General features: G+C 59.5%; 1 protein-coding gene and 1 long non-coding RNA gene across 7 annotated transcripts in view; both read left to right on the top strand.

Annotated features, from left to right (window-relative positions):
* The window catches only part of ACOX3 (acyl-CoA oxidase 3, pristanoyl), a 46,769-nt gene extending 39,480 nt beyond the window's left edge, over nucleotides 1-7,289 (top strand). For 2 of the 6 annotated variants that reach the window (XR_010841160.1, XM_059066504.2), the window contains 3 exons: nucleotides 832-899; nucleotides 3,231-3,317; nucleotides 6,526-7,289. Coding sequence is in view for 3 of the 6 variants with exons in the window: in XM_059066504.2 (XP_058922487.1) it covers nucleotides 832-899; nucleotides 3,231-3,317; nucleotides 6,526-6,645 (275 nt within the window). In the remaining 3 variants the exon portion in view is untranslated. Of the gene's footprint in view, nucleotides 1-831; nucleotides 900-2,892; nucleotides 3,318-6,525 lie in introns of all 6 variants that reach the window. The other 4 variants (XR_010841159.1, XR_010841158.1, XM_067036765.1 and 1 more) reach the window with 2 other exon arrangements.
* An 11,927-nt stretch (nucleotides 7,290-19,216) lies between these two features.
* Nucleotides 19,217-21,007, top strand: LOC136794447 (uncharacterized). The gene is made up of 4 exons (XR_010841212.1): nucleotides 19,217-19,466; nucleotides 20,009-20,164; nucleotides 20,544-20,656; nucleotides 20,872-21,007. It is a non-coding gene; the product is annotated as an uncharacterized lncRNA (long non-coding RNA).
* Nucleotides 21,008-23,196: the final 2,189 nt, after the last annotated feature.

The following is a 23,196-nucleotide window of genomic DNA, read 5'->3' as shown; positions in this document are numbered from 1 at the left end:
CGTTTTCATTATTATCCCCCAAGGAGCCCTTTTAGACGTTTTCTCCCAACCACCCCCACGACGTGTTAACGCTACAGCTATTCTCTGTATCTGTTCACGTTCTGTGCGTACATCTGGGCTGTGTGAGGAGCACACTTTTCCCCTCCCCCTGGCCAAGAACCCATGTTTTCCCTCGTGGGGCTGGTGCTGCCCCTGGGAGGTGGTGCCCGAGGGCTCCCGGGCGGACGGAGCAGCGGTGTGTGGGGCGGGGAGCCCACCCACTCCGAGTGAGCGGGCGCCGTCCTCTGCGGCAAAAGTCAGACAGAAGCCAGTCAGTCCCGCAGCAAAGTCGGGGCCACCTCGTTAGGCCTGTTGGACGGCACGGCACGGCCCGCCGCAGCGTAGGAGGTGAGGCTGAGGCGCTGGGTCTCGTGCCCAGCCCCCGGTGGCTACAGACGCCCACATGCCCGCAGCTGCAGCTGTGTGCCCGCAGCCCCCGTCGGCCCCCAGCCCAGCCTCCCGCCGCCGCCCGCGCTGCGCCTGCCGCCGGCCCTGCCCCGCGGGTCTCTCCCCGCAGCCCCCCGAGGCCGCCCTTCCTGGGCTTCAGCCTCCCCAGCTCCCGGCTCTGACCCCCGGCACAGGCTCAGTGAGCTGGCGGGAAGGGGGACACCGGAGCCCAGCCCCGGCCGGTGCCTTTCTGTGAAGGGGTCGCAGCGGGGCTCGGGCAGCAGTAGCGAGGCATTTTCACACAGAATGGGCTCTTTTGGAAAGCTGTTTCAGCATGTTTGCCATTTGTGGGTAATTTGGGAGCTAGGGTAGCAGACCCCAGAGTAACCAGCGCTCTGCTTGCAGGTGGCTACTTTTCTGGTGAACAAGCAGGTAAAATGGTGGAGAACGCCATCCTGGCCCTGTGTGCCCAGGTGAGTTGAAATCCCCTTATATCCTTATGCGATTTCCACATTACACGCCATCACCCGTATATTAACGTTCACTGACCTTAGCTTCCGACTCGTTTGCGTGCGTGCAACCGTTAGCACAGCCGGGAAACTTAACAGAGAACGTGCCTATGTCAGAAATTTCAGGAAGCGTCGCTTTCGGGCACTGTCGTAGAATCTGTACACGTTCAGCTTGCTCTAATAATATTTTTTACAGCAAAATCGGTAATTCTCTCCAGCATTTCAAGTGAGCCTCCAATTTTAGTTCGTTTCATGGTATTTTCCTTTTTTATTGCATCCTTCTACCTTCGTCGCCCAGAAAAGTCAGATGGCCCCAGCCCCACGTCACGTTCTGGCGACACTCTGTCCACTGGAGCTTTCTGGGGGGTGGACGTGTTCTGGGGCGGCGCTGTCCCATACCATCACCACTGGCCACCTGGGGCTGTTGGCGGTAGAATGGCGGCCGGTGTGACCAAGGATTTTTAGTTTTCTTTAATTTTTTTTAAACACATTTATTTATATTTTGTTTATTTTGGGGCTGCGTTGGATCTTCGTTGCTGCGCACGGGCTTTCTCTAGTTATGGAGGGCGGGGGCTACTCTTCGTTGCGGTGCGCGGGCTTCTCACTGCAGTGGCTTCTCTTGTCGCAGAGCACGGGCTCTAGGCACACGGGCTTCAGTAGTTGCAGCACATGGGCTCAGCAGTTGTGGCTCGTGGGCTCTAGAGCGCAGGCTCGGTAGTTGCGGCACACGGGCTTAGTTGCTCCACGGCATGTGGGATCTTCCCAGACCAGGGATCGAACCCGTGACCCCTGCGTTGGCAGGCGGATTCTTAACCGCTGCACCACCACGGAAGTCCAGTTTTCTTTAATTTTAATGAAACAAGTCACGTGTGTCGTGGCTGCCCTCTCGGGCGGTGCAGCTAGAGGCATTTCTCTACTTTTGATGGTTAAGACATGAACCAAAGTCCCAGCATTTTGCCCAGCGTCTCACACGACGGGCGACAGGCCGCGCTGTTTCTCCCCTTTCAGGGCTTTCAGGCTGATGTAGTCCTAGGTGACGCCTCCGCGGTTGGCAGTAGGCTCTCCCCGGGTTTGTTTCCTAAGCGCCCATCTCTCCCCACGTGGGCTCCGGGTAAGGGTGTCTCTGTGATCAAGCCACGTACACAGGCCACGTTTAGTCAGACAGGAGGGGGTTTGCCTTCGCGTGTTCCACAGGTGGTGAGTTGCCGTCATAAAAAATACAGCCATCGGTTTCCTTGCTCTCAAACGTGACACGCACACCACGGAGCCGGTGGCTGGCGGTCCTGGGCCGTAATGCAGCCCGAGCCGCCTGGCAGATCCAGGCTCGGCCTGACTCGGGGAGGCCAGGGTCGGAGGGGTGGAGGGCGCCAGCCCCTTCCCGGGTGCAGCCATTCCCTCGTGCGTCGTCTGTGGGGCCGTCCACACCGTCGCAGCGGGGGTGAGCGTGAGACAGAGGCCCTGCGGCCCACAAAGCCGGGCTCTTTCCCGTGGGCCCCTTACGAGCCCGTCGAGCCCAGGACCCTGCTCTGCTGACGTGTGCCCCTGCGGCGGGGCGGGCTCGTCTCCCCTCAGCCGCCGAGGGGCGAGGGTGTGCGGGGCCCTGCAGCAGCATCTGAACCACAAAGCAGGCTGCATTTTCCTCTGTTCCCGCGACTCTCTGCTCGGCGGTTGCTTCCGTACGTGGTTCAAGTCGCCCCCGTTCCAGCGTTCTCTTCAGTTCAGCCACGGCATTTCAGTTATTTTAGGAAAATTATTGTTTGCGTTTCAAGAAAATGCTTGAGAGCCTTCTCCTATAAATTCCACTCGTCATATTGAAGAATAATTTGTATAATGGGACGGGAGTAATAATCAAACGACTGGGAACCAGAGAGCGTTGGAACGATGGCTTTTCCAGGTGCTCATAGATGCTTTTTCTCTTACATTTTTTTTCCGGACATATTTTCCTCCGTTGGAACAGGAATGGCCCAGATAAGGCAGGGTTCAGAGACAAACCTCAGAAGACAGTTGCCAATTAATGAGCCACAGAATCGTCAGTTTTACGAGCGGTCCGTACCTTGTTGGAAAACAAAATAAAACGTTGGAAGTCTTGAGCGGATAGCGACATGGTGAAAATATTCAGACACACACTCAGGGAACGTAAAATCCAGGCCAGTGAGAAGAGAATGCTTTAGTAACTGAGCCGCATGTGCCTGCCCGCTGGAGTTACCGTTGCTAGTGGGTTGCAGGCTCCGTTGCTCGGGGGTCGCCATGGAGATGCCGGGAGTTGCCAAGTGTACGGACTTTGTTTTCCAACAGCTGAAAGGTGACGCTGTCGCCCTGGTCGATGTGATGGCCCCTCCTGACTTCATCCTGGACTCACCGATAGGCAGAGCTGACGGCGAGGTAAAGAGCAGCCTCCTCCCGTGGCGGCTGGGGGCACTGCGCTCGGGACCGCGAGCCGGGGGCCCTCTGGGGCCTCAAGGCAGTCGTGGCAGAGCCTGAGACGATGGCGTGGCCCACGAGTCGCTGGTCACACGTGGGCAGCGGGGAGGGAGTGGCCGGGAGAAGTGGGGGTGGTCACGGGCGGGTCAGCCGTCCCCCGGCCTGCCCTCCTCCGAGAAAGGGGACGGCATTGCCGCCCTCTTGGGCTGTGATGCCGAGGTCAGCCCGAGCCTGTGCGAAGCTCGGGGACCTGCAGCTGTCTCGCTCTTTTCACGCTCTCCCGGGAGCCTCTCCACTCCCGGGACTTGTGACCGTCTTACGGCGCTAGCTCGTAGCCCCTCACCCCCTACCTGTGCTTCCCCGGCAGCCCGCACGTGGCTCCCAAGCTCCGCCCCTCCCCCTCCTCCCCACGCTCCACAACGATGGCTTAAAAAGCAGACCTTGTCAGACAGCTGCTCGGGTGGAGCCCTGCACCTGCACCTGCCCCACACCTGAAACAGCACCCACATCCCTTCCTGCGTCCCCAGCCCACGCGGCCTGACCTCTGCCCGGTTCTCCAAGGTCATTTCACGCCCCGCCCCTCCCACCCTCTGGACTAAAGTCTCGCTGTCCTCCTGTTTCTCCGGCGTACTGGGCTCATTCCCACCCCAGGGCCTTTGCACCTGTGTTCCTGTTGCCGGAGCGCTTCTGTTCATGCTAAGCGGATGCCGCCTCTTCGGAGAGCTCTTCTCTGGCCGCCAGCTGAAGTGCCCCCGCCCGAGAGTGGCCCCACTTTGTCCTGCCCTGGGACCCTCACGGTGCCCGCAGGCATCCCTGCCTGACCTCCTCCACCACGTGGAGATGCCCGTGCTGGACGACACCCACGGGTCTGCTCAGTGCTTCCCACTACCTGTGGGCGGTGGTCCCTGTGTTTCCATGGAGACGTGGCGTTTCAAAGTGCTGAAGTCACGTGCTGAGGTCCCAGGGCTGTCGTGTTCTTTCTGCTGAGACTTCTGCTGACCCAGGAGACTGAACGTAGGGTGCTAGGAACCCTCCGTCTGTCCCCAGGGGACACTGCCATCAGTCTGGGGGGTGGGGCAGGCGCCTGGACCTCTGACCAGCCCGGGCCACACCTGGGGTTGGGACGGGAGTAGCAGGCACTGGGGTGGGCGGTTCGGACGAGTCCCCCATCGAATCAGGACGGCGGGGACTGTACATCTGTGGAGGGTCTGCTGTCCTCTGGCTGCACAGCTGGGCGGGGCGTCCCCTCCCCGCCTCACGGTGTGTGTTACCACGCCCACTTCGCCAGGGAGAAACCCAGCGTCCGGAGGGGCCGGGCGGGTTGTAGCGGAGCCAGGACTGGGGCCGAGATGGACCGTCTGGAGGGAAGGCAGGAGAGAGTGAACCTCGCTCTTGGCCAGGGCCCCAGCTGGAGCACGAGGAGGACGTGCTGACGAGCCCACGGGAGAGGGGCTGGCCTCTGCGACACGGGGCTCCCAGCAGCAGGCAGCACACACGGGGGCGTTAGCCCCGAACAGGCGGCGCCGAGCGGCTCTGCAGAAGGCGGCCCTGACTCGCGGGCGGGCGGCGGAGGAGTAGGGGAGGTCCGTCCCATCCCGTGCTGTCCCGAGACGGGGGCCCCGGGTTCCACGCTGACACCAGAGCCAGCCTGAGGCTTCACCCAACACGGTGCCTTACACAGCGCGCGTTCCTCCTAGTGTTAAGGGCTGAGGTTTGAACTAGGTGCTCCTAGGTAAGAAATTCATTTTATTTTATTTTTAATGTCAGGCATTACTTTTTATAAATTTATTTATTTACTTTTTTTTGGCCGCGTTGGGTCTCCGTTGCTGTGCGCGGGTTTTCTCTAGTTGCGGTGAGCGGGGGTTACTTTCCGTTGCTGCGCGCGGGCTCCCTCTAGCGGCGAGCGGGGGCTACCCTTCGTTGCGGTGCGCGGGCTTCTCACTGCGGTGGCTCCTTGTTGCGGACCACGGGCCCTAGGTGCGCGGGCTTCAGTAGTTGTGGTGCGTGGGCTTCAGAAGTTGTGGCGCACGGGCTGTAGAGCGCAGGCTCTGTAGTTGTGGTGCGCGGGCTCAGTAGTTGTGGCTCGCAGGCTGTAGAGCATAGGCTCAGTTGTGGCACGCAGGCTTCAGTAGTTGTGGTGCGTGGGTTCAGTAGTTGTGGCTTGCAGGCTCTAGAGCACGCGCCCAGTAGTTTTGACACACAGGCTTCAGTAGTTGTGGCGCACAGGCTCAGTAGTTGCGGCACACGGACTCTAGAGCGCAGGCTCAGTAGTTGTGGTGCACGGGCTTGGTTGCTCCACGGCGTGTGGGATCTTCCCAGACTAGGGCTCGAACCCGTGTCCCCTGCATTGGCAGGCCGATTCCTAACCACTGTACCACCAGGCAAGTCCCAGAAATTCATTTTAGATGAACAAGCACAGCTGTAGGAGATCGAGGTCATCAGTAGGTGAAGCATTAACGCTCCAGGCTGGGCAGTGTCACCTCGGATTGATGACCTGTGGAGACAAAGCCTGTCTCTGTGTCTCCCTGGGAGCCGAGAATAGCAGCACGTGGGCAGAATTGCTGAGTGTGTTTAGCAGGTGCCGGGGAGGGTGGCTTCTTAAGAGTAACATTTGTCACCATCAGCCAGATACAAAATCGGCCCCTTCCCTGTCTCCACGGACCTCAGCCTGGACGCTGGCCGTGCTGGGAGCAGGGAGGTGTCAGGCAGCTGCCTGCCACGCTCAGGACCTTCCTCGAAGATAACATCCACCTGGGGGGCCCTGAGGCGACAGCCAGCTGGCCCAGTCTGCACAGTCCGACGGGGCAGGCAGAGAGGGGACAGTGCGTGCCCAGGCCCCGTGGCCCAGGGCACACCGCCGCCTGCCAGCCAGCAGCCACATGGGCGCGAGAGAAGCGTCAACTTGCAGACTCCCCCTTCCACGAGAATTTCCAAAGCCAAGGGCAAGCAGGATGTCGTCATCGTTAAGTGTACCTTCTGGTCCTTTATAGTTGCGTTTTCACAATTGTTCTCTACCGACAAAGACTGGTTTACGTAAATTAAATTTAAATCATCTTAAAATGTTTCCATGAAGTGACAGGAGAGAACTTCCTGGCTTTTCACAGTTGCACTGGCACACTCGGAACCTTTCTCCTCACGGACGTGTGTGTTCTGTATGTATCTTTTGCAGCTCTATAAAAACCTCTGGAGCGCGGTGCTGCAGGAAAGCAAGGTGCTAGAGAGGGCATCGTGGTGGTCGGAATTCTCTGCCAACAAGCCCGTCATAGGAAGTTTGAAATCAAAGCTGTAGTCGCACTGGCTAACTGTGGCGAAGCCGTGAAGACAGGGGCCTCGAGTTCAAGTTCTGGAGGCCCCCGAGATGGCTGCCGCCCTCCAAGCCCACCGCCCTGCCCTTGCCCGGCTGCTCGTCCCGTCGAGCCCAAGGCGGGACTGGCTCATCCCGGCCAGCCCCCAACCCCGAGTCCCAGCAGGGTGGGTAACCCCTGAGGGGCAGGGCTGATTTGGGTCCATCCCGATTTGCTGGGTGAAAAGAAAACCTGCAAGGTCATTTCTTCCTGATGGACTGAGCGCTTTTTGACAATTAGAGCTTTGTACGTTCTATTTTCATATGCTGATTATGAAACTGGCCGCTGGTAATTCCGGTCAGGCAATATTCTCTCTTCGTCTGAGATTTCTTACAAGGCTCTGCTTCACTAAGCCCTATATGATGCCGATCTGATTCTTTGTTCACTCTGGTTTGACTTTCTCATGTAATTAAATTATAACCTTACTAATTTGCATCATGGACCACCCGAATGACATAGTTGAAGAGTTTGAAGGAAAAGACAATCAGTTTTATTACTTTGTTGTGTGGAACTGGAAGCTTCCATCAAAGACATGTTTCCAAAGGGAAAAAAAAAATGCATAATGATCTGAACGTCTGGTCATCCTTAAGTTCTGACCTCCCAGTTGTGTACTTTGTCACTTTGTTACGTGAGTTGGTTTGTTCCTACAGGCAATGGAACGCCCACTGCTGCCTGGCTCCGCGGGGGGGGGGGGGGGGGGGGGGCGTTTGCTCTGCGGTCCTGAGCGCCCTGATGGGGTGGCGGTGGGGAGACAGACGGAGGAGGCTGATGGGCGTCTCCACCTGTCACTCGAGTGTCCCAGGTCAGGACGATGATGGCTGGTGGGTGGGTTCTCACCCGACACCCCGTCTCCGTTCCCCCTGGCCTCTGGGGCCGGGAAGGGGCCGTCCTGTGGCCTTACGAAGAGGCCAGGATGGAGGATGGAGGCTGACCAGGTGCGGCCCCCTCACCTCCTGTGTGTGCCCGGGACCGGCTCTGCCCCCGGCCTCCAGCCCTCTTGCCCGGGTGCAGGGTCTTGCCGGAGGACCAGGGACTGGTGGGGTCGCAGGAGGAGCTTCACGTGGCCCCAGGCCGGCCCTTCTCTGCAAATACCGGGCTGCACAGAAGCCTGCCCTCCGGGGGAGCCCTTGTCACGTGGTCTTTGTCTGTGGGCGACCTCAACACCTGGCTGTCGAGGGCCAGGGGCCCCACGGACGATCGGCTGTGTCCCAGGGATGCCCACGTGGCGTCCCAACCCCGGCTCCCTCCGTCCTTGGCGTGTCCCCCTTTCCTGACCGAGCAGCGGCCTCTGTGTGGACCCGGATGTGGTGTTGGCAGCGGACTCCCTTCCCACCTGGTATCTGAGCCAGGGGGGCCTGTCCTGTGCCCTGGTGCCACTCGTGTGCCAGGAGGAATTACGTGACATGCTGCCCTTACCACATGCATAGCCCGATTCCCTGGACGGCACAGCACTGACTGGTTTGTAGTCAGTCTTCCCACTGGTCTGGAAGCTGGTTGAGGTCAGGGACCAGGTCTGAGTCACCTGTTTCCAGTGCCCAGCTCGAGGCCACCCACAGGAAGCGCTTGGCAAGTGCTGGAGGGAGGCGTGGATGGGTGGATGGGTGGATCAGTGGGTGGGTGGATGAACGAAAGAGTGAATGAGTTGCATGAAAAAACTCATGAATGAATGAGTGAAGAAACAAATGAATGAATGAGTCAAAAATGATTTGGGCGGATTTAGATGCTGCTGAAGGAAGAATGACCATTTTGGCCCCCGTGCCCAGCGATGGCAGGTACAGCTGTGGTCCAATCACTCCATCAAGTGGGGCTGCTCGCCTTCTTGTGTGAGATTCGGGCCTTCCTGTCTCCATCCTGGGCTTGTGCTGCTGCTCTGAGCCCATGCTGACCCCCGCCCACCTTTCCAGCTCCAGTACTGGCTGCAGCTCCTGGTCAGCCCCATTCCAAGGCAGTAGCCAGGGCTCTCTACCCTGGGTGGGGCTGCCTCCCGTCTGGATGCCTGGGACCAGTGATGGTCTCCTAGCTCCGCCCCTCACAGGGGCGGAGGTGCCGCGTGGAGGGAGAGGTGGGCAGAGGGGGGGCACGTCCTTCACACTGAAGACCAGTGGCATCCCGTCTACAGCAGGCAGGACGTGTGGACCGCCGTGAAAATAATGCTGGAGTGCCGTATGACCAGACGGAGCCCGCCAGCCACTGAAAAATCCATTTCTCATCTTGCAATATCATTGCAGTTGAAATTCTTTAAAAATCATCACAAGGGAAAAAAAAGCCAAAGCCACTGCTCCCCTCCAGCCCTATTAAATGAACAAATGCTATTTCCAGAGCTACTCACTTGCCCGTCTCAGTAACCAAGTGGTTTTCTTAAGGAGTGTATTTCTACTCCTGTGTAGAAAATCACGTATCAAATGACAGAACGCCGGATAAAGGCTTTGTGAACACAAACTCGACACGGCCAGAGCAGCAGCAGTGGTCCCGCTCAGGCTTGGTCATTCAGCAAGCGGACGCTGACCTTCCACGGGAACTTACAGGAAGGGAAATGCACACGGGAGGTCCAGGTGGGAAGGGCAACCCCAGGAAAGGAGCACATCCTCGGCATCTTCTGAACTGGGGGAGCTCAGCAGGGAGGACTTGGAGTCCGGGGGTTTCCCCTGTGACCAGCGCTGCTGCACCTTGGATTTGATGCCCGTCTTCCCCAAAGTAATGACCACACAAGATGTTATGGCTGAACTGTGTCCCCCCAAATCCATATGACGAAGTCCTACCCCCAGCACCTCAGAATGTGACTGTACTTGAAGATGGGCCTTTAAAGAGGTGACTACGGTAAAATGAGGTCATACACACGGGTCCTGATCCAGTAAGACTGGTGTCCTTATGAGAAGCAGGGATCGGCACACAGACGCACACAGAGGGGTAACCACGTGAGGACCCAGGGAGAAGACGGCCGTCCACAAGCCAGTGAGAGAGGCCTCAGAAGAAATCAACGCTGCCCACACCTTGATCTTGGACTTCCAGCCTCCAGGGCTGTGAAGAAGTCAGTTTCTGTGGTTTGGAAGCCCAGGCAAGGAAACGCACAGGACCCATTCCCGTATGACCTCTGTGAGCCCAGCCAGGGACCAAATGATTCCACCTGTTCCAGCGGGTGGCTCGGTGGCTGGTCCAGGGTTCCTCTGGCAACGGGCACCCTGCACCCAGAGTGCAGATTTCAGCCTGGGTTTCCGCTGCCCAGAGGGAAAAGGCTAAGGGGACGGGGACGACGTGTGTTTCCGGGGAAATCGTGGGCATGTGGGCGCCGGCTGGCGTGGGACATTGAAAGGGAAGCCAGGAGGAGACGTGTGCAGGGCTGGCCTGGGCACCGGTGTCCAGGTGGCACCTGACCCACAGCTGGCGTTCCCCCTGCCTGCCTTTCTCTCCCACCAGCCCCGGGGGTGGTGGCCACAGGGAGGTGGGCTCTCGGGTCAGGCAGCCCACAGTCAGGGGCTGGGATGTGGACTCAGGTTCCCCGGCTCCAGAGCGCACTGGCCTGCCACCGGGGAGAAACTGCAGGCCGTGTGCATCGGATTCCAGAGGTCGGGATTGTGCCCATTTTCCAGGGGAGGACACTGCTGCTTGAGAGCTCAAGTGACCAGCCTGCAGTCCCAAGTGCTTCCACCGTCCCTCGGCGAGGGGCTCCCGGGCTGGGGGCTGCAGCCCTTCCAGGGCTAACTTTGTGAGTCCAAAGGTGGCAGCAGAACCGTCGTGCGCTAAGAAGAGTGTGGAAGAGGAGACCGGCCGCCTTGCGTTCTGTCCGGGTGGTCTGCGGTGAAATCATCCTTCCAGAAGGTTCCTTCGTCCATAGCAGGGGCCTCAGGACCAGTGTGCTGGTTCTGTCTGGAGCGCTGGGTGGGCGGGTATTCAGAGTCACACTAGTGGCTGTGTTAGGAGTGGAAAGCAGACTGGTTTGGGCTGAATGATCCGCCCCAGGACGGCGAGGAACCACGGGCCTCCGGCCTCAGGGCGTGCTCGCAGCCTGAGGCCAGGAGAGCCGCATGTGAGGAGCACAGGTCTGGGGCCAGGCCAACATCCTCCCAGAGAGGGTGGGCATTTCCAGGAAGACGCCCTGCTCCCAGGGATGCCCTCAGGGAGGCGGGAGGCCTGGGGGCCTGGTGGCACCTCTGCAGGACCCTCACCTCTCCGTCTGCAGCCACGATGACGCGACAGCTCTGCCGATGGTGCCTGCCCCACCCCTCCCCGCTTCCCCCCACCCCTGCCTGGCTGGCCCACGGGGGCCAGAGGCAGCAGAGACAACACTGCTCAGAAAGCCGTGACACCGGCCCGGCCAGGGGGACACAGAGCCCTTTGTGGGGACAGGAGGGAAGACGGTGCGGGCATCCTGCCAAGCTGTAGGCCTCAGACGGTGTCTGGTCTGTGTTTGCACGACGTCTTCCTACAGCCAGGCTGGAGAAGCACCCCCGCGGCCCCGTCACCAGGGAGAGGACCACAGTGGTTTCAACAAATCTCAGCCTTGGACCAGGTCCCACGCTTCCCTGAAGCAACCTTGAAAACTCCAGGGTGATGGGCTCGGAGAGGCATGAGCAGGACTGGGGTAGCCAGCAGCCATAGGCACCCCACCCGCCAGCCCCCACCTCCACCTCCATCCAGCTCCACCCCTCCCCCACCTCCATCCAGCCCCTCCCCAACATCCACCATTTGTTTAACAAACACCCACTAAGCCTTTGCTGTGTGCTGGTCTCTGAGCAGGTAAGTGGAGGTGCTCCGTGGTCACCATGCTTGGAACTGCCCAGCAGGGGGCTGGCCGCTGCAGTGCCCGTTGCTGTGGCTCCACATCTCCGGTGACTGGCTCTTGGGTGCTGTGGGGACAAAGTCTGGGACACAGAGTGTGCACCCAAGCAGTGGGCGTGGAGGAGACGCAGCACATCTGCCACCAGCACTATTGCCCAGCACTTCCGAATCTAGCAGAGCCACACACAGCCCTTGAACCAGGGCGGCCAGGGGAGGCTACTCCTCCGTGCACGGCTCCCCTCGGCTGTGCCGAGCACTCCTGCTCTGCGGCATCCGCTCTGCAGCCCAGACGGTCTCTGCACGGCCTGACCCGGGGCCCGCGGCCTGTCCAGGGCGGCTGATCCATCCCAGATGTGGGACCCCGTCCGTCCCTTATCACCGAGCCCTGGGCACTGTGGGAGCCGCCCTGTGAGGTCATGGCTGTCCAGTTAATCGGCCCGACCGTGGGGCAGGTCCAGCCCTGGGAGGCGGGCAGGGGCTCCTGCGGCGGTGGAGGCTTCTAAGATGGCCCAGGCCCCCAGGGCGAGTGTCTTGGGAAGAGAGGCCCCCTGGTAAACTCTGACAACTCCTTTGGCGAATTCCCAGCCTCCTGCCAGGCAGTAACATTAACCACTCAGGTGCCACCGAGCTCCGGTCCAGAGCTGAGCTGCAGCGGTCGGTCTGCCACCTGGTACGCCGAGGCTGTGCCAGACCCCTGAGCTAAGCGACCGCTTGAATCCCCCACTCCCCCAGATTTCAGTAGGTATGCTCAGCAAAGTCACGAGACTCACCCCAGGTCACGTGACAAGGCCTGTTGCCTCGGGTCCCCTACTCAGCAGCCTGAGCAGACCTGCCGGGTGCTCAGCCCAGAGCCAGCGTCAGGACGGGGTGGGCAGGGTGCGGCAGCCTGCGTCTCCCTCCCTCCCAGCGCCAGGACGATGGAGGACGGTGGTGAGTGGGCAGGTGTGCCTCCACCCCGGGAGCCTGCAGAGGCAGACAGAGGGCCCCACGCAGCAGGACGGGGACCTGCAGGGAGCGCCACTGCCCTGCAGGGCTGGCACCATGGGGCCTCTTAAAGCATTTTTTAAAATTGTAACTAAGCTACGATGACCGTGCGTCCGCTCACGCCAGATGTCCGGGCGAACCCGCCCTGCCTCCCTTCTCACTGCAGCCACTCATGGTTCTTGCCCAGTGTCCCTCTGTCCCAGCCTCACGCCTCCACACCCCATGGCCCGTCTGTTCAGACCTCGCCCCGCGCCCCCCCCCAGCCCGACTCCCGTCTCCCCTGGGCTCCCCCTTGCCCTCAAGCCAACGCCCCTTCCAGCCCCTCCGCAGACGTTTGCACGGGCTGCTCCTCCTGCCTGGAACGCCCTTCCTGCTGCCCCTGGACCCTCGCGAAAGCCACTCTCGGGGACCCTCCTCTGTGCTCCCGGTGCTCTGCCGTGCCGGGCACAAGCTAGGGGCTCTGTCCACCGCAGCGGAGTTTCAGAAGCTCTGGCTGTGAAGGAAGCCGATGGAATTTCACGACTTGCTACCTTTGTGCAAACTTCCCACCGCAGCAGAGCCCATGAATATGGTCCAGCTGAAACCACGGCATCGTAACAGAAATCTTAGCCTAAATGGATCAATAGTAAGCCTTGGGCACGTAGGGTCACACAGACATGCGGGGCCGCGGCCCCCTTCCTGATTCTCGTGTGCCTTTCACCAGACTCAGGGCTGGTTCGCAGACCCACGTGTGCGTGATTTACAGCTGTCATCTCCTCTCTGCGGCTGGGCCTGACAGGCCTGCTTTCCCAGCCTCCCTTGCAGCTGGGGACAGCTGTGAGTTTTGGGCTGAATTCCGTCCCTGAATCCATGTTGAAGCCCCAGCCCCATTACCTCAGAGTGATCGCATTTGGAGTTAGGGCCTTTAAAGAGGTAATTAAGGGAAAATGAGGTCCTGAGAGTAGGCCTTAGTCCAGGAGGACTGGTGTCCTTGTAAGAAGAGATTAGGACACAGACAGAGACAGAGGGATGAGCCTGTGAGGACACAGGGAGAAGGTGGCCGTCTTCAAGCCAGGGAGAGAGGCCTCAGAAGGAACAACCCTGCCCACACCTCGATCTCTGTTAAGGGTTCTTTTTAAAATCAGAAAGATAATACAAACACGTCATATAAAATTCTCAGCTCAAGGAAGAGAACCACCCACAGCCTGGCCACACGCCTCCAAACAGCAAATCCTTCATCGAGGGGGTTCTACCCCCCGCACCTTCACCTGCAGTGGGTTTTCTGGACGGCACTACATGCCTGGGCTCACATGGTTTTTCTTGTTTTCTCTGTTAATATTCGATTCTAAGTATTCTCCATGGCACCGTACAGCGCTCACACGGCCACGGTTGCTGTAGCCATTTCCCTGTGGTTGGATGTGAAGGCTGTTTTCTGATTCCCTCTATGACAAATGGCCCAGCGAGGGGTGGACAAGGTCATGTGTGTGTCCTCCCCTGTGTATTTGGGATTATATGGTGTCCTCCCAGAGTGAGACTTCTGGGTCGACGTTCATGCACATTTTTGATGTTTACTGGCTCATATAAGTTTGTTTTTCACACTTGTTAAACTCCGATTTGTCGGGCTTCCCTGGTGGCGCAGTGGTTGAGAGTCCGCCTGCCGATGCAGGGGACGCGGGTTCGTGCCCCGGTCCGGGAGGATCCCACGTGCCGCGGAGCGGCTGGGCCCGTGAGCCGTGGCTGCTGAGCCTGTGCTTCCGGAGCCTGCGCTCCGCAACAGGAGAGGCCACAACAGTGTGAGGCCCGCATACCGAAACAAACAAACAAACAAACAAAAAAACCCCACAAAAACCCCAATTTGTCAAGTCAACAGTGAGGCTTGGGGATGCATGCGGCTGTCAGCTTACCCCCCAGTGCAGGCACTGCTACTGCAGGACATTTCAATTTAATAGGTGGGCCAGGACTAGAGGGAGGCAGGGTGGACGTGGAGAGCGCTGGGCAGGCCGGGAGCCCCGGGGTCCCATCTCACCCAGTCCGATGGCTACGGTCAGCTGACCCCTCTGCTCCCCAGGTCCCGCCCCAGGGAAGGGCACAGCTGTGGGGGCCCCCGCTCCCACACGTGCTCCCCACGCAGCCCCAGCTGCGTCCTGGGGTCACCGCTGGCCCCTAGCGACCTGGTCCTGACAAGGCCCCCGGGTGCCCCCTCCCTCAGAAGCCCCTCCTCTCTATGCCCACCCATGTACCTCTCTGAGCCAGCGCCCATCACCTGGGCCTGATGGAGAGGCCTCCCCATGCCCCCCGCCCCTGGGGGCCAGTGGGGAGCTCCTTGGACTGCATTCAGGGCCCTTCATGGCAGCCTCCACGGCCCCCCACCTTCTCCCCTTCTTGCCCCTGCAGCCCAGAAAAAGTCACCTCTGGCCATTCACCAAGCCCTTGGCCAGCCTCGGCTTGGACCCTCTCTTGAGACTTTCCCCTGCCTCTGCCCCCAGGGCACCCACCACAGCCCCTCCCTCTCCGCTTCACCTCAGAGGCACGTGGGGACCCTCTTTCCGGCACTGGTCGTGAGACGGCAGAGGTGGAGGGTGAGGGAAGTGGGGACTCCAACCCCAGCCTCTCCGGGCGGCGGTGACGTCAGAGGCCAGCCTGCGACCCGAGGATCGTGTCTCCGGGCCCATATCCGGCTGCTTCTCATCCCTGTTCCAGGCTGGACCCAGATCCCCGGAGGGGAGATAACTTGTGTGTTGACATCAGGGGTCCCGACCCCCACTCCTGGGATCAGGCAAGCGACACAAACTGCCGGTGCCTCAGTTTCCACACCTGTAAAATGGGGCGGCCCCGCCTACATGGCAGGGGTCCCGTGAGGGTTTGAGGAGATAGTGGGCCGGCTCCTATGAGACGTCTAGCAGGTGGTGACCAGCTGCTGCTGTGCAGGGTCACGGCGGGGAGGACGGTGCCGTCTGGGGCTCTGGGGGCATGGAGGGCGGCCCCAGGCCCGGCAGATGCTCAGGGTGGAGCCCTGCTGGGGCGGCTGTGCACAGGCCCTGGGCTCAGCCCAGCCTGGCGAGCGGGGCTCCAGAGAGCACACCGCACGGCTGGTCTGGGCTCTGCCCGGAGGGAGGCCCTCGTCTGAGAAAGCTGAAGGGAGCTCGATGTCGTGCCGGCCTGAGCCCGAGGCCTGAGGGGGCAGGGCTGGCATCCTGCTGGACGGGGCAGCACGGCCTCCCCCAGGCCTGCGGGAGGGGGTGGCTCTGGGGCCTGGCCCTGAGTGTATAAGCCGGGCCCGTGGCATCGGAACTTTCTCCAAAACGGCCACTCTCTCCTGGCCTTGCGGCTGTTTTTCTTTAAAAAGAAACACACAAACCCAAACCAGAACAACCAAGTGGGGTTTCCGCGGCACGTTTGCCAGGCCGCTGGCGGGCACGTGAGCAAAGCCAAGAGCTGTGCCGGAGAAAGTCCACCTGACAGGTCCCTGCACCCACCCCTCCAGGTGCAACTGCTGTGTGGCGGGCCCAGCGCTGTCCTCCCACAATCCCGCCAGGCCCCTGGGAGGACGGCGAGGCAGCTGGGGCCTCCTGCTCAGAGCCTTTGCACAGGCTGTTGCCTCTGCCTCCAACACCATTCCCTTCATTGTCCCCCCAGCAGCTCCTCTTCCCAGACTGACCCTCACTCGGCCTCTCCGTCTCTGTGTCCCAGGTGGCCTACCTGCATTCCACAGACGGCTGTCTCGCAGAAACGTGCTCTCTCGCGGAAGTCCGTGCTTTCTCGCGGAAGTCCGTGCTTTCTCGCAGAAGTCCGTGCTTTCTCGCGAAAGTTGTGCTCTCTCGCAGAAGTCCGTGCTTTCTCGCGAAAGTTGTGCTGTCTCGCGGAAGATGTGATCTCTCGCCGAAGTCCGTGCTTTCTCGCGGAAGTCGTGCTCTCTCGCGAAAGTTGTGCTCTCTCGCAGAAGTCCGTGCTTTCTCGCGAAAGTTGTGCTGTCTCGCGGAAGACGTGATCTCTCGCAGCAGTCCGTGCTTTCTTGCGGACGTCGTGCTGTCTCGCAGAAGTCCATGCTCTCTTGCGGAAGTCAGCTTTGTGGTTCCCCTCCAGGCTCCTCTAGGCTCTCATGTGAATGAAAGCGTCCACTTAATACTTGTGGGACGGAGCCATGCCGCATTGGGTACCTGCTAACTCCTGAGGCACAAAGCTGAATGGCCAGGGCCGGGCCTCTGCAGATGCTCCTTCAAAGCTGCGTCCTGATTAGCAGGGAGTTGAGGCGTCCTTCCTGAGCCTCTGCTAATCTAAGTCACTGAGCGTCCACAGCCAAGCCCACCCGACTGAGCCACACCTCCTCCAGGGAGCCCTCCTGGACCCCTGGGTCAGCACCCCTACTCTCTCCATCAGAACCCCAGCCTCCCAGCTGGCCTCCCTGCCTGTGCCTGCCCCCTCTCTGATGCTGTTGTAGGATGGGGGCACAAAGGGAGAAAGCAGAGAGCACTGCTCCTATGGCGCTGACATCCCCATGGGGAGAATTAGATTAAAGCGTAAACAGTAAACAGAGCTTGCCATGTGCTCTGGGGAAAGTAAAGGTGGGGCAGGGCTAGGCCTCGGGCAGCAAGGGCGGAAGCAGGGAGACAGGCAGAGGGTCCCACAGGGACCCATCAGCTGATGGTGGCTCCGAGCGAGATGGTGGGAAAGTTCTAGGTCTGTGGGTGGTGAGGCCTTTGGGACTTGCTTGCCAGATGCTTGAGATGGTGGTAGACAGAGGGGTGACAGCCGGTCAGGAGGTAGACCCTGAAGGGATAGATTGACTTTGAGGGCAGCCAGGAGGCAGATTCGGATGGGCCTGAGCCCAGCCGTTTGTTTGTTACCTTGTGACCTGGGACAGGTGACAAGTCCTGAGGCTGCTTCCCGACAGTTCAGGAGACACATGCCACCGGACAGGTGTGGCCGCATCTCCTGCGCGGGAAGCCTTCCACCTACAGGTCCGCGCTGGGTGCCGTTCCTCTGAAGGCTGGTCATCTGCCCCATCCCAGGGCACCGCTTCCTGGAGCTCCCAGAGGTCCCCCTGGTCCCCCAGCCCCACCACCGTGGCCCAGCTTGCTCCTGCATGACCTCCCTGCCCCTGCCCCATCAGGAGCTTGTGTCCCTGGACCTCGGGACCCTTCACCTGGGCATTTCCTGGTCCATACCTGCCCCACCTGGGAAGGAAGAGAGGCTGGGAGGGGTGCCCAAAGCAGGGGTGCCCGTAATGGAGTGTGGTTCTGTGTGCACAGTGGCCTGGGATCCTTCCCGTGAGCTGCGCCCCGGGCTGCAGCCGTCAGCAGTCCAAACCCAAGCTCAGCGTCCACTCCCAGCAACGTCCTGCATTCAGCTCTTTCTACAAAACAAAGGAAGCTCTTTGGAAACATCTCACTCAGGTGTCAGGCATCATTTCTGACTTTGAGGACCTGGTATCTCATCCCACAGGTGGTGGCACTGGGTCCAGCAAGCCCGCCTTCCCTCATCTCTCCCCACCTGCCCTGGAGCCTGTTCCCACCCCACTGGGACCAGCCAACTCCCACGTACATGCCATCCCCAAGGGGTCCCTGGTCTCCTTTCTCTCCACCGGCCCCTCACCCCTGCTCCTTGTGTCCCAGGTGATCTCAGCCTGGGGTCTCCTCCTCCCAGAAGCCTCCCCTCACCCCCACCCTCCTTCTTGCCCCTGAGCTGAACTTGGCCTAGCGCTTTTTCTTTAATATCTGTTTAAGAAACAAGTCTAGAGTGCTTGTCACGCGAGGCTCCGTTGGAAGCACCCTACAAGTAGTGAAGTATTTCATCTCCAGTTACTCTCCATTCACAGAGGAGGAAAGCTGAAGCACAGAGAGGGCAGGTCACTTGCCTAGTGTCACACAGCCAGCCGGGAGCAGAGTCAGGATGCAGATAGGCACCTGGTGCTTGCCTCTGGCCGCCTGGGTCCTTGCCCGCCCACCGCCTGTCTCCCCCGTGACTGTGTCTGGCCCCCCGGAGGCCCCACAGCGGAATGCGGGTTCGTAACCGTGTGTGAAATGCAGGTGCCCTTAGAGCCGCTCCTCCCCACCTTCCAGCTGAGGAAACAGCCCCAGACAGTTGGTGTCCCTTGTATGTCACCAGAGGCCATGTCCAGACCAGCCGGCAGCCCTTCTGAGCCCAGCTGGCCCGGCCCTGGGGTCAAGGCCAGGGCGTTTACTCATGGCTGGGTGAGGGGGGGTCAGTCACCCAGCTTCACTGAACCACACTTTTCTCACCCGCAGGTGACACCCCAACCTTGCATGATTCGGGGGACCGTTAAGTCCTATAAACCAGGTAGCCCTGAACTTTAACCTCCCAGGTATCTGCTTGAACGCGGGTCCCGAGTGGGTAGATCTGGGGGTGCCACTGGCGAGCCCCCTTTCCAACAAGCTCTCAAGTGACACCCAGCTGCCCAACTGCGGTCACACTCTGAGCGGCAAGGACTCGGGCCTAGCACATCGAGACCCCTGAGCCGGCCCCTCTCGCCCCCCGTGTCACTGCCCGGCGCGCTGCCGGGGGCAGGTTTACGGACTGGCAGACCGAGCCCTTTGTGTGGTCACGGGGCTCCGGAGACTCAGCGGAGCAGTCACAGCTGCCGTCAGAACGGCAGGGTTTGCCAGCAACGCGGAGGAAACTATCCTAAAGCCCAAAGGACAGATGGGCCCTAGGAGTGTGATTCTGCGCGCACGCACGCACACACGCACGCGCGCACGCACACACGCACGCGCGCACGCACACACGCGCACGCGCACGCACGCACACGCACGCCCACACATTTTGAGGGTTGTCTGTTCCCACGCTGGGGGCAGAGGGGCCAGATGCTGTATTTTTCTCAGAACACAAAGGAATCTCCGCCCTCGCTCCCGCGTCCTTCAAATGGCAAAAATCCAGTGTTGGTTTTGCATCTGGAAACGGGAGGACAGAGTCCCTGGAATGGCCTGAGGGCGGCCAAGTCAGCTCAGTACGGGGCACTGTGCCCGCCCCTAAGTGTCTCCAGATAGGATCTAAGGGGAGGCGAGACCAGGTGGGGAAGACCTGGGTTCCACCCGCACGGCCTGGCCGCCGTGGCTTCCCCGAGCACCTCGGGGCCCTGCTGCCAGGCGCCTTCCTCCGGACCTGCAGCGGGAGGTTGGACGTGCCCCAGGGAGCAGGCAGCCGCCACACTGCCTGGTGGTCTCTGAGAGCCCCGTCTCCACCAGGGAACCCAGGGCCCTTGCCTCTCACTCGTCCTCCCTCCCCCATGTCTCTCAGGCAAGGCAGGGTCTCCATCCGCCTCCCGGGCCAACTTCCCTCCAGCTGCAATCTGAGCTCTCGCTTATCCAGGGCTCACGGGAAAACCTTTTCTTAAGTCTTTTAAAATCACAGTTGTATGTGCATATAATCTAAGGAGTTAAATAATTCCCAGGGCTTCTTATAAAAAAACAGCAATCCCCTACCTCCCACCCCACCCACCCCAGTTATTCTTCCCCAGAGGCGGCAACTTCCTCTTTTCTAAAAAAGTAATCCTTTTGGTATTTCTGTCTGTATTCCTAAATAACATTCTTGTATTGCTCCTTGTTTTTTCAGCTGAATCAGGATCTACTGACTTCCCCTATGAAGAAGAGGCATAAATTTTCCCTCATCCACTGCCCCTACCACCTCCTTCTCAGCACCAGCCCTGCGACGCAGAGAGCGTGGTTTCAGTTCACATGATCACGTAAATGGAGCCTACGGCAGAGCCAGGTAATATACTATCGTTACTTTTCCTGCCTTACCTTTTTCCCCTATAGTTATCAATCGCTGTGTTGTTTTATCTGTTTCTTTTTTCTTTATGTGCTTATTGTTAATCCAGCTTCAGACCCTCTCTGCCTCTTGTCTAAATCTCCAGACCGCAGACACATTGGGTGTTCTGCATCTTCCTGGATTTACTCCCTTGTCTTGGGAGCTTGTAGTCTGCTGCCTTTCCAACAAGAGTGCAGGGGAGAGTTCAACTGTCTGGAGAGGTCCATGGCCTCCTACACTTGATGGATAGTTTGGCTGGCTGTCCCAGGGCGTCCGTGCTGCTGCATCAGAATGCCATTGACTGGGCAGCTTAGAAACAACAGGCACTTATCTCTCACAGTTTTGGAGCCTGGAAGTCCAAGATCAAAGCGCCAGCAGACTCAGTGTCTGGTGAGACCAGCTTCCCAGTTCGTAGATGCCATCTTATTGCTGTGTCCTCCTGTGGACGAAGGGGTGTGTGAGCTCTCTGGGGTCCCTTTTATAAGACCACTAATCCCACTCATGAGGGCTCCACCCTCGTGGCCCAATCACCTCACAGAGACCCCACCTTCCAACACCATCGCCTTGGGGGTTAGGATTTCAAGCTGTGAATTTGGGGGTGGGGGACACAAACATTCAGTCTATCACACTGGGTATAAAATTCTAACCTGAAAATCATTTTCCTACAGAAAAGGGTGCGCAGAGGCCAATTTTGCAGAAATTTCTCCATCGTCTTCCAGCTGCTACTATAACCGTTGTCACGTCCAAAGCCATCCTGATCCCTAATACTTCGTGTGTGACCTTTTGCTCTTCTATTACTTATTCAAACATTAAAGTAATTAAAAAAAATAATTTGTGAATGCTCTCATCTGGCCCTCACGCCTGCATCTTTCAAACAGGCAAAAGCAAGTCTTGGTTTTATGTATGTCGGGGGGAGCTGACTTCACACCCCAGATTAATCTCAGGAGTAAATCTTGGCTTTATGTTCCATCTAGTGTGGAGCCAGTGGGTACTGTGATGTGGGGGGGGGGGTGAAACTTATTGTCACGAATCTTAACTCCCGTGGGTCTGTGTGCTGTAGGACTGGCCGCGGGCGCTGCGTGGAGCGCCCGGCACGCGGTGGGCCTTGGCAGGGGGAGCGTCCAGCGCCGTCACCCCCTGCACCGGGGCACCTGCGTCCCCCTCCCATCCACACGCGGGAGCACCCACCTGGCCCAGCCGCCTCTGCGTCAGCCCCCTCCCGGGTCCCCACGGCCCTTCAGGTAGCTGACTGTGTGCATCTCTCCCAGCTCGGCGTGGAGTGGGGAGCACATGAGGCCCCCGATGCTGCAGGCGGACCCTCTGAGGGAGGCAGACTCTGTCCCCTCCTCCTGTCTGCCTTGGGTTTGAGTGGGTTCATGTTGGGATGGGTTAGAGCATGGGATAGAAGGTTAAAACCACAGGGCCGCCCTCCCAGCCATATAAACCAAGGTTAGGGGCTTGATCCCTCGGGCCTCAGTTTCCACACCTGTAAAATGGGGAGAGGAGAGCTGTTTGGAAAATTAAAACAGTAACGAGGTATGGTTTGATAAGCACTTAGTGGCACAGGGTGGGTCCTCAGACTCACCATCGGACTGTCTGCCAAGGAGCCAGGGGTCCTTGGTGGGCCTAACGCTTGTGACACATGCCCTTGAGGCTCCACTTAGAGAGGGTCCAGGCTTGTCCCCGGGGAGCTGGAGCCTGATGCAGACCACAGCCCCCTCATCCCCGACCTGGAGCTGTGGCATTCTGGGAGGCGGGGGACTCCCGCCAAGAAGGGCTGGGCCGCCCGCCCCTCTGGTTCTCATTAGGGCTTGCCACCTCCCTTACCCCTCCCTGTTGGGCGGTGTCATGGTCACAGTCCCCTTGGGACCGTCACAGCCCAAGTTCCGTCAGCTCACCAGGGTCAAGCCAGGGGACCTGCACCTTCCAGGAAGGAGGTGGAGGAGGTCCTGGCGTGGTCTCGGGGTCCGTGAGCAGGCCTGGGCTGGGCCACGGGCGCTGAACCGGGTGGCTGCGGGCCTTCCAGGCATGGGTGAGGATCGCGTCGGAAGCCTCTCTTGCAGGCAGGTCAGCGTGGCTACAGAGAATGGACCCGAGGCAGAGACGGTCAGAGGCTGGAACCCTGGCATAAGGAACCGGCCCTTTTACCCTGGGGACCCCAGGGGCCGCCGGGCCGTGTGCATTTCCTGGACGTGGGGTTGAGGGAGCGGGCGGTGGCCAGAATGATTTCTGTGACGGGAATGGGGCAGGTGGGGCTGGTGGGGGAGGGATCCAGGAGGTCACTGGATACCTGGCCAGGTGCTGGGGAGAGGGCTCCCTCTGTGTCCCCCAGGCCTTCCTGGGGTGCTCTGATCTTCGTCTCCTGGATCCTCTCGGGTCTCCATCCTCGGGATTTTCCCTTCCCTGGTGGTCCACGGGTCCAAGTCAGCGGGGTCCTCGTGTATTGGTGCCTTTGCGGGAGTTTTGAGCAGGATTTCTGCCCCCTCCTGCCCCCTCCATGAGCACAGTTCGCCAGGAGGGCGGTTTTCCTCTGTGTCTGCTTCGCCCCGCACTTAGGGTGCGCTGCTGGGTGGGCACAGCACCCAGTCTCTGCTGGGCTAGGTCAGGGCCGACTTCTCCAGCAGTCACAGCACCCACATACCTGAGGGCCTGACAGGCTCCTAGGGGCCCCTGGAAATGTTCTATTTTAATTTTTTTAAAAAAAATAGCATAAAAAGTGAAAATAATAATAAATGCATAAAAATGAATCTGGCCTGAATCACATTCCTACTTGTACCGGCACAGTTGTAAAATATAATTGTAATATTTTTTAATGAAGGAGGGAATCCACGGAAGCAAAAGCACCGAGCACCCCCGGAGGTCCTCATACAGCCCTGGGCAGAGTAAGCACGTGAGCTAAGTGGGGCGCACGGGGGGTGCACCCTCGTGCTTCCTCGGGACACAGGTCTTCCAGTGGTGACTTTCAGATTCAGAAGACGTTGACTGGGCCCATT

The sequence above is a fragment of the Kogia breviceps genome, chromosome 6, assembly GCF_026419965.1.
Source record: "Kogia breviceps isolate mKogBre1 chromosome 6, mKogBre1 haplotype 1, whole genome shotgun sequence".
Classification (NCBI taxonomy): Eukaryota; Metazoa; Chordata; class Mammalia; order Artiodactyla; family Physeteridae; genus Kogia; species Kogia breviceps.
Note: the sequence above shows the minus strand (reverse complement) of the source record. Positions and strands in the feature narration are given on the sequence as shown.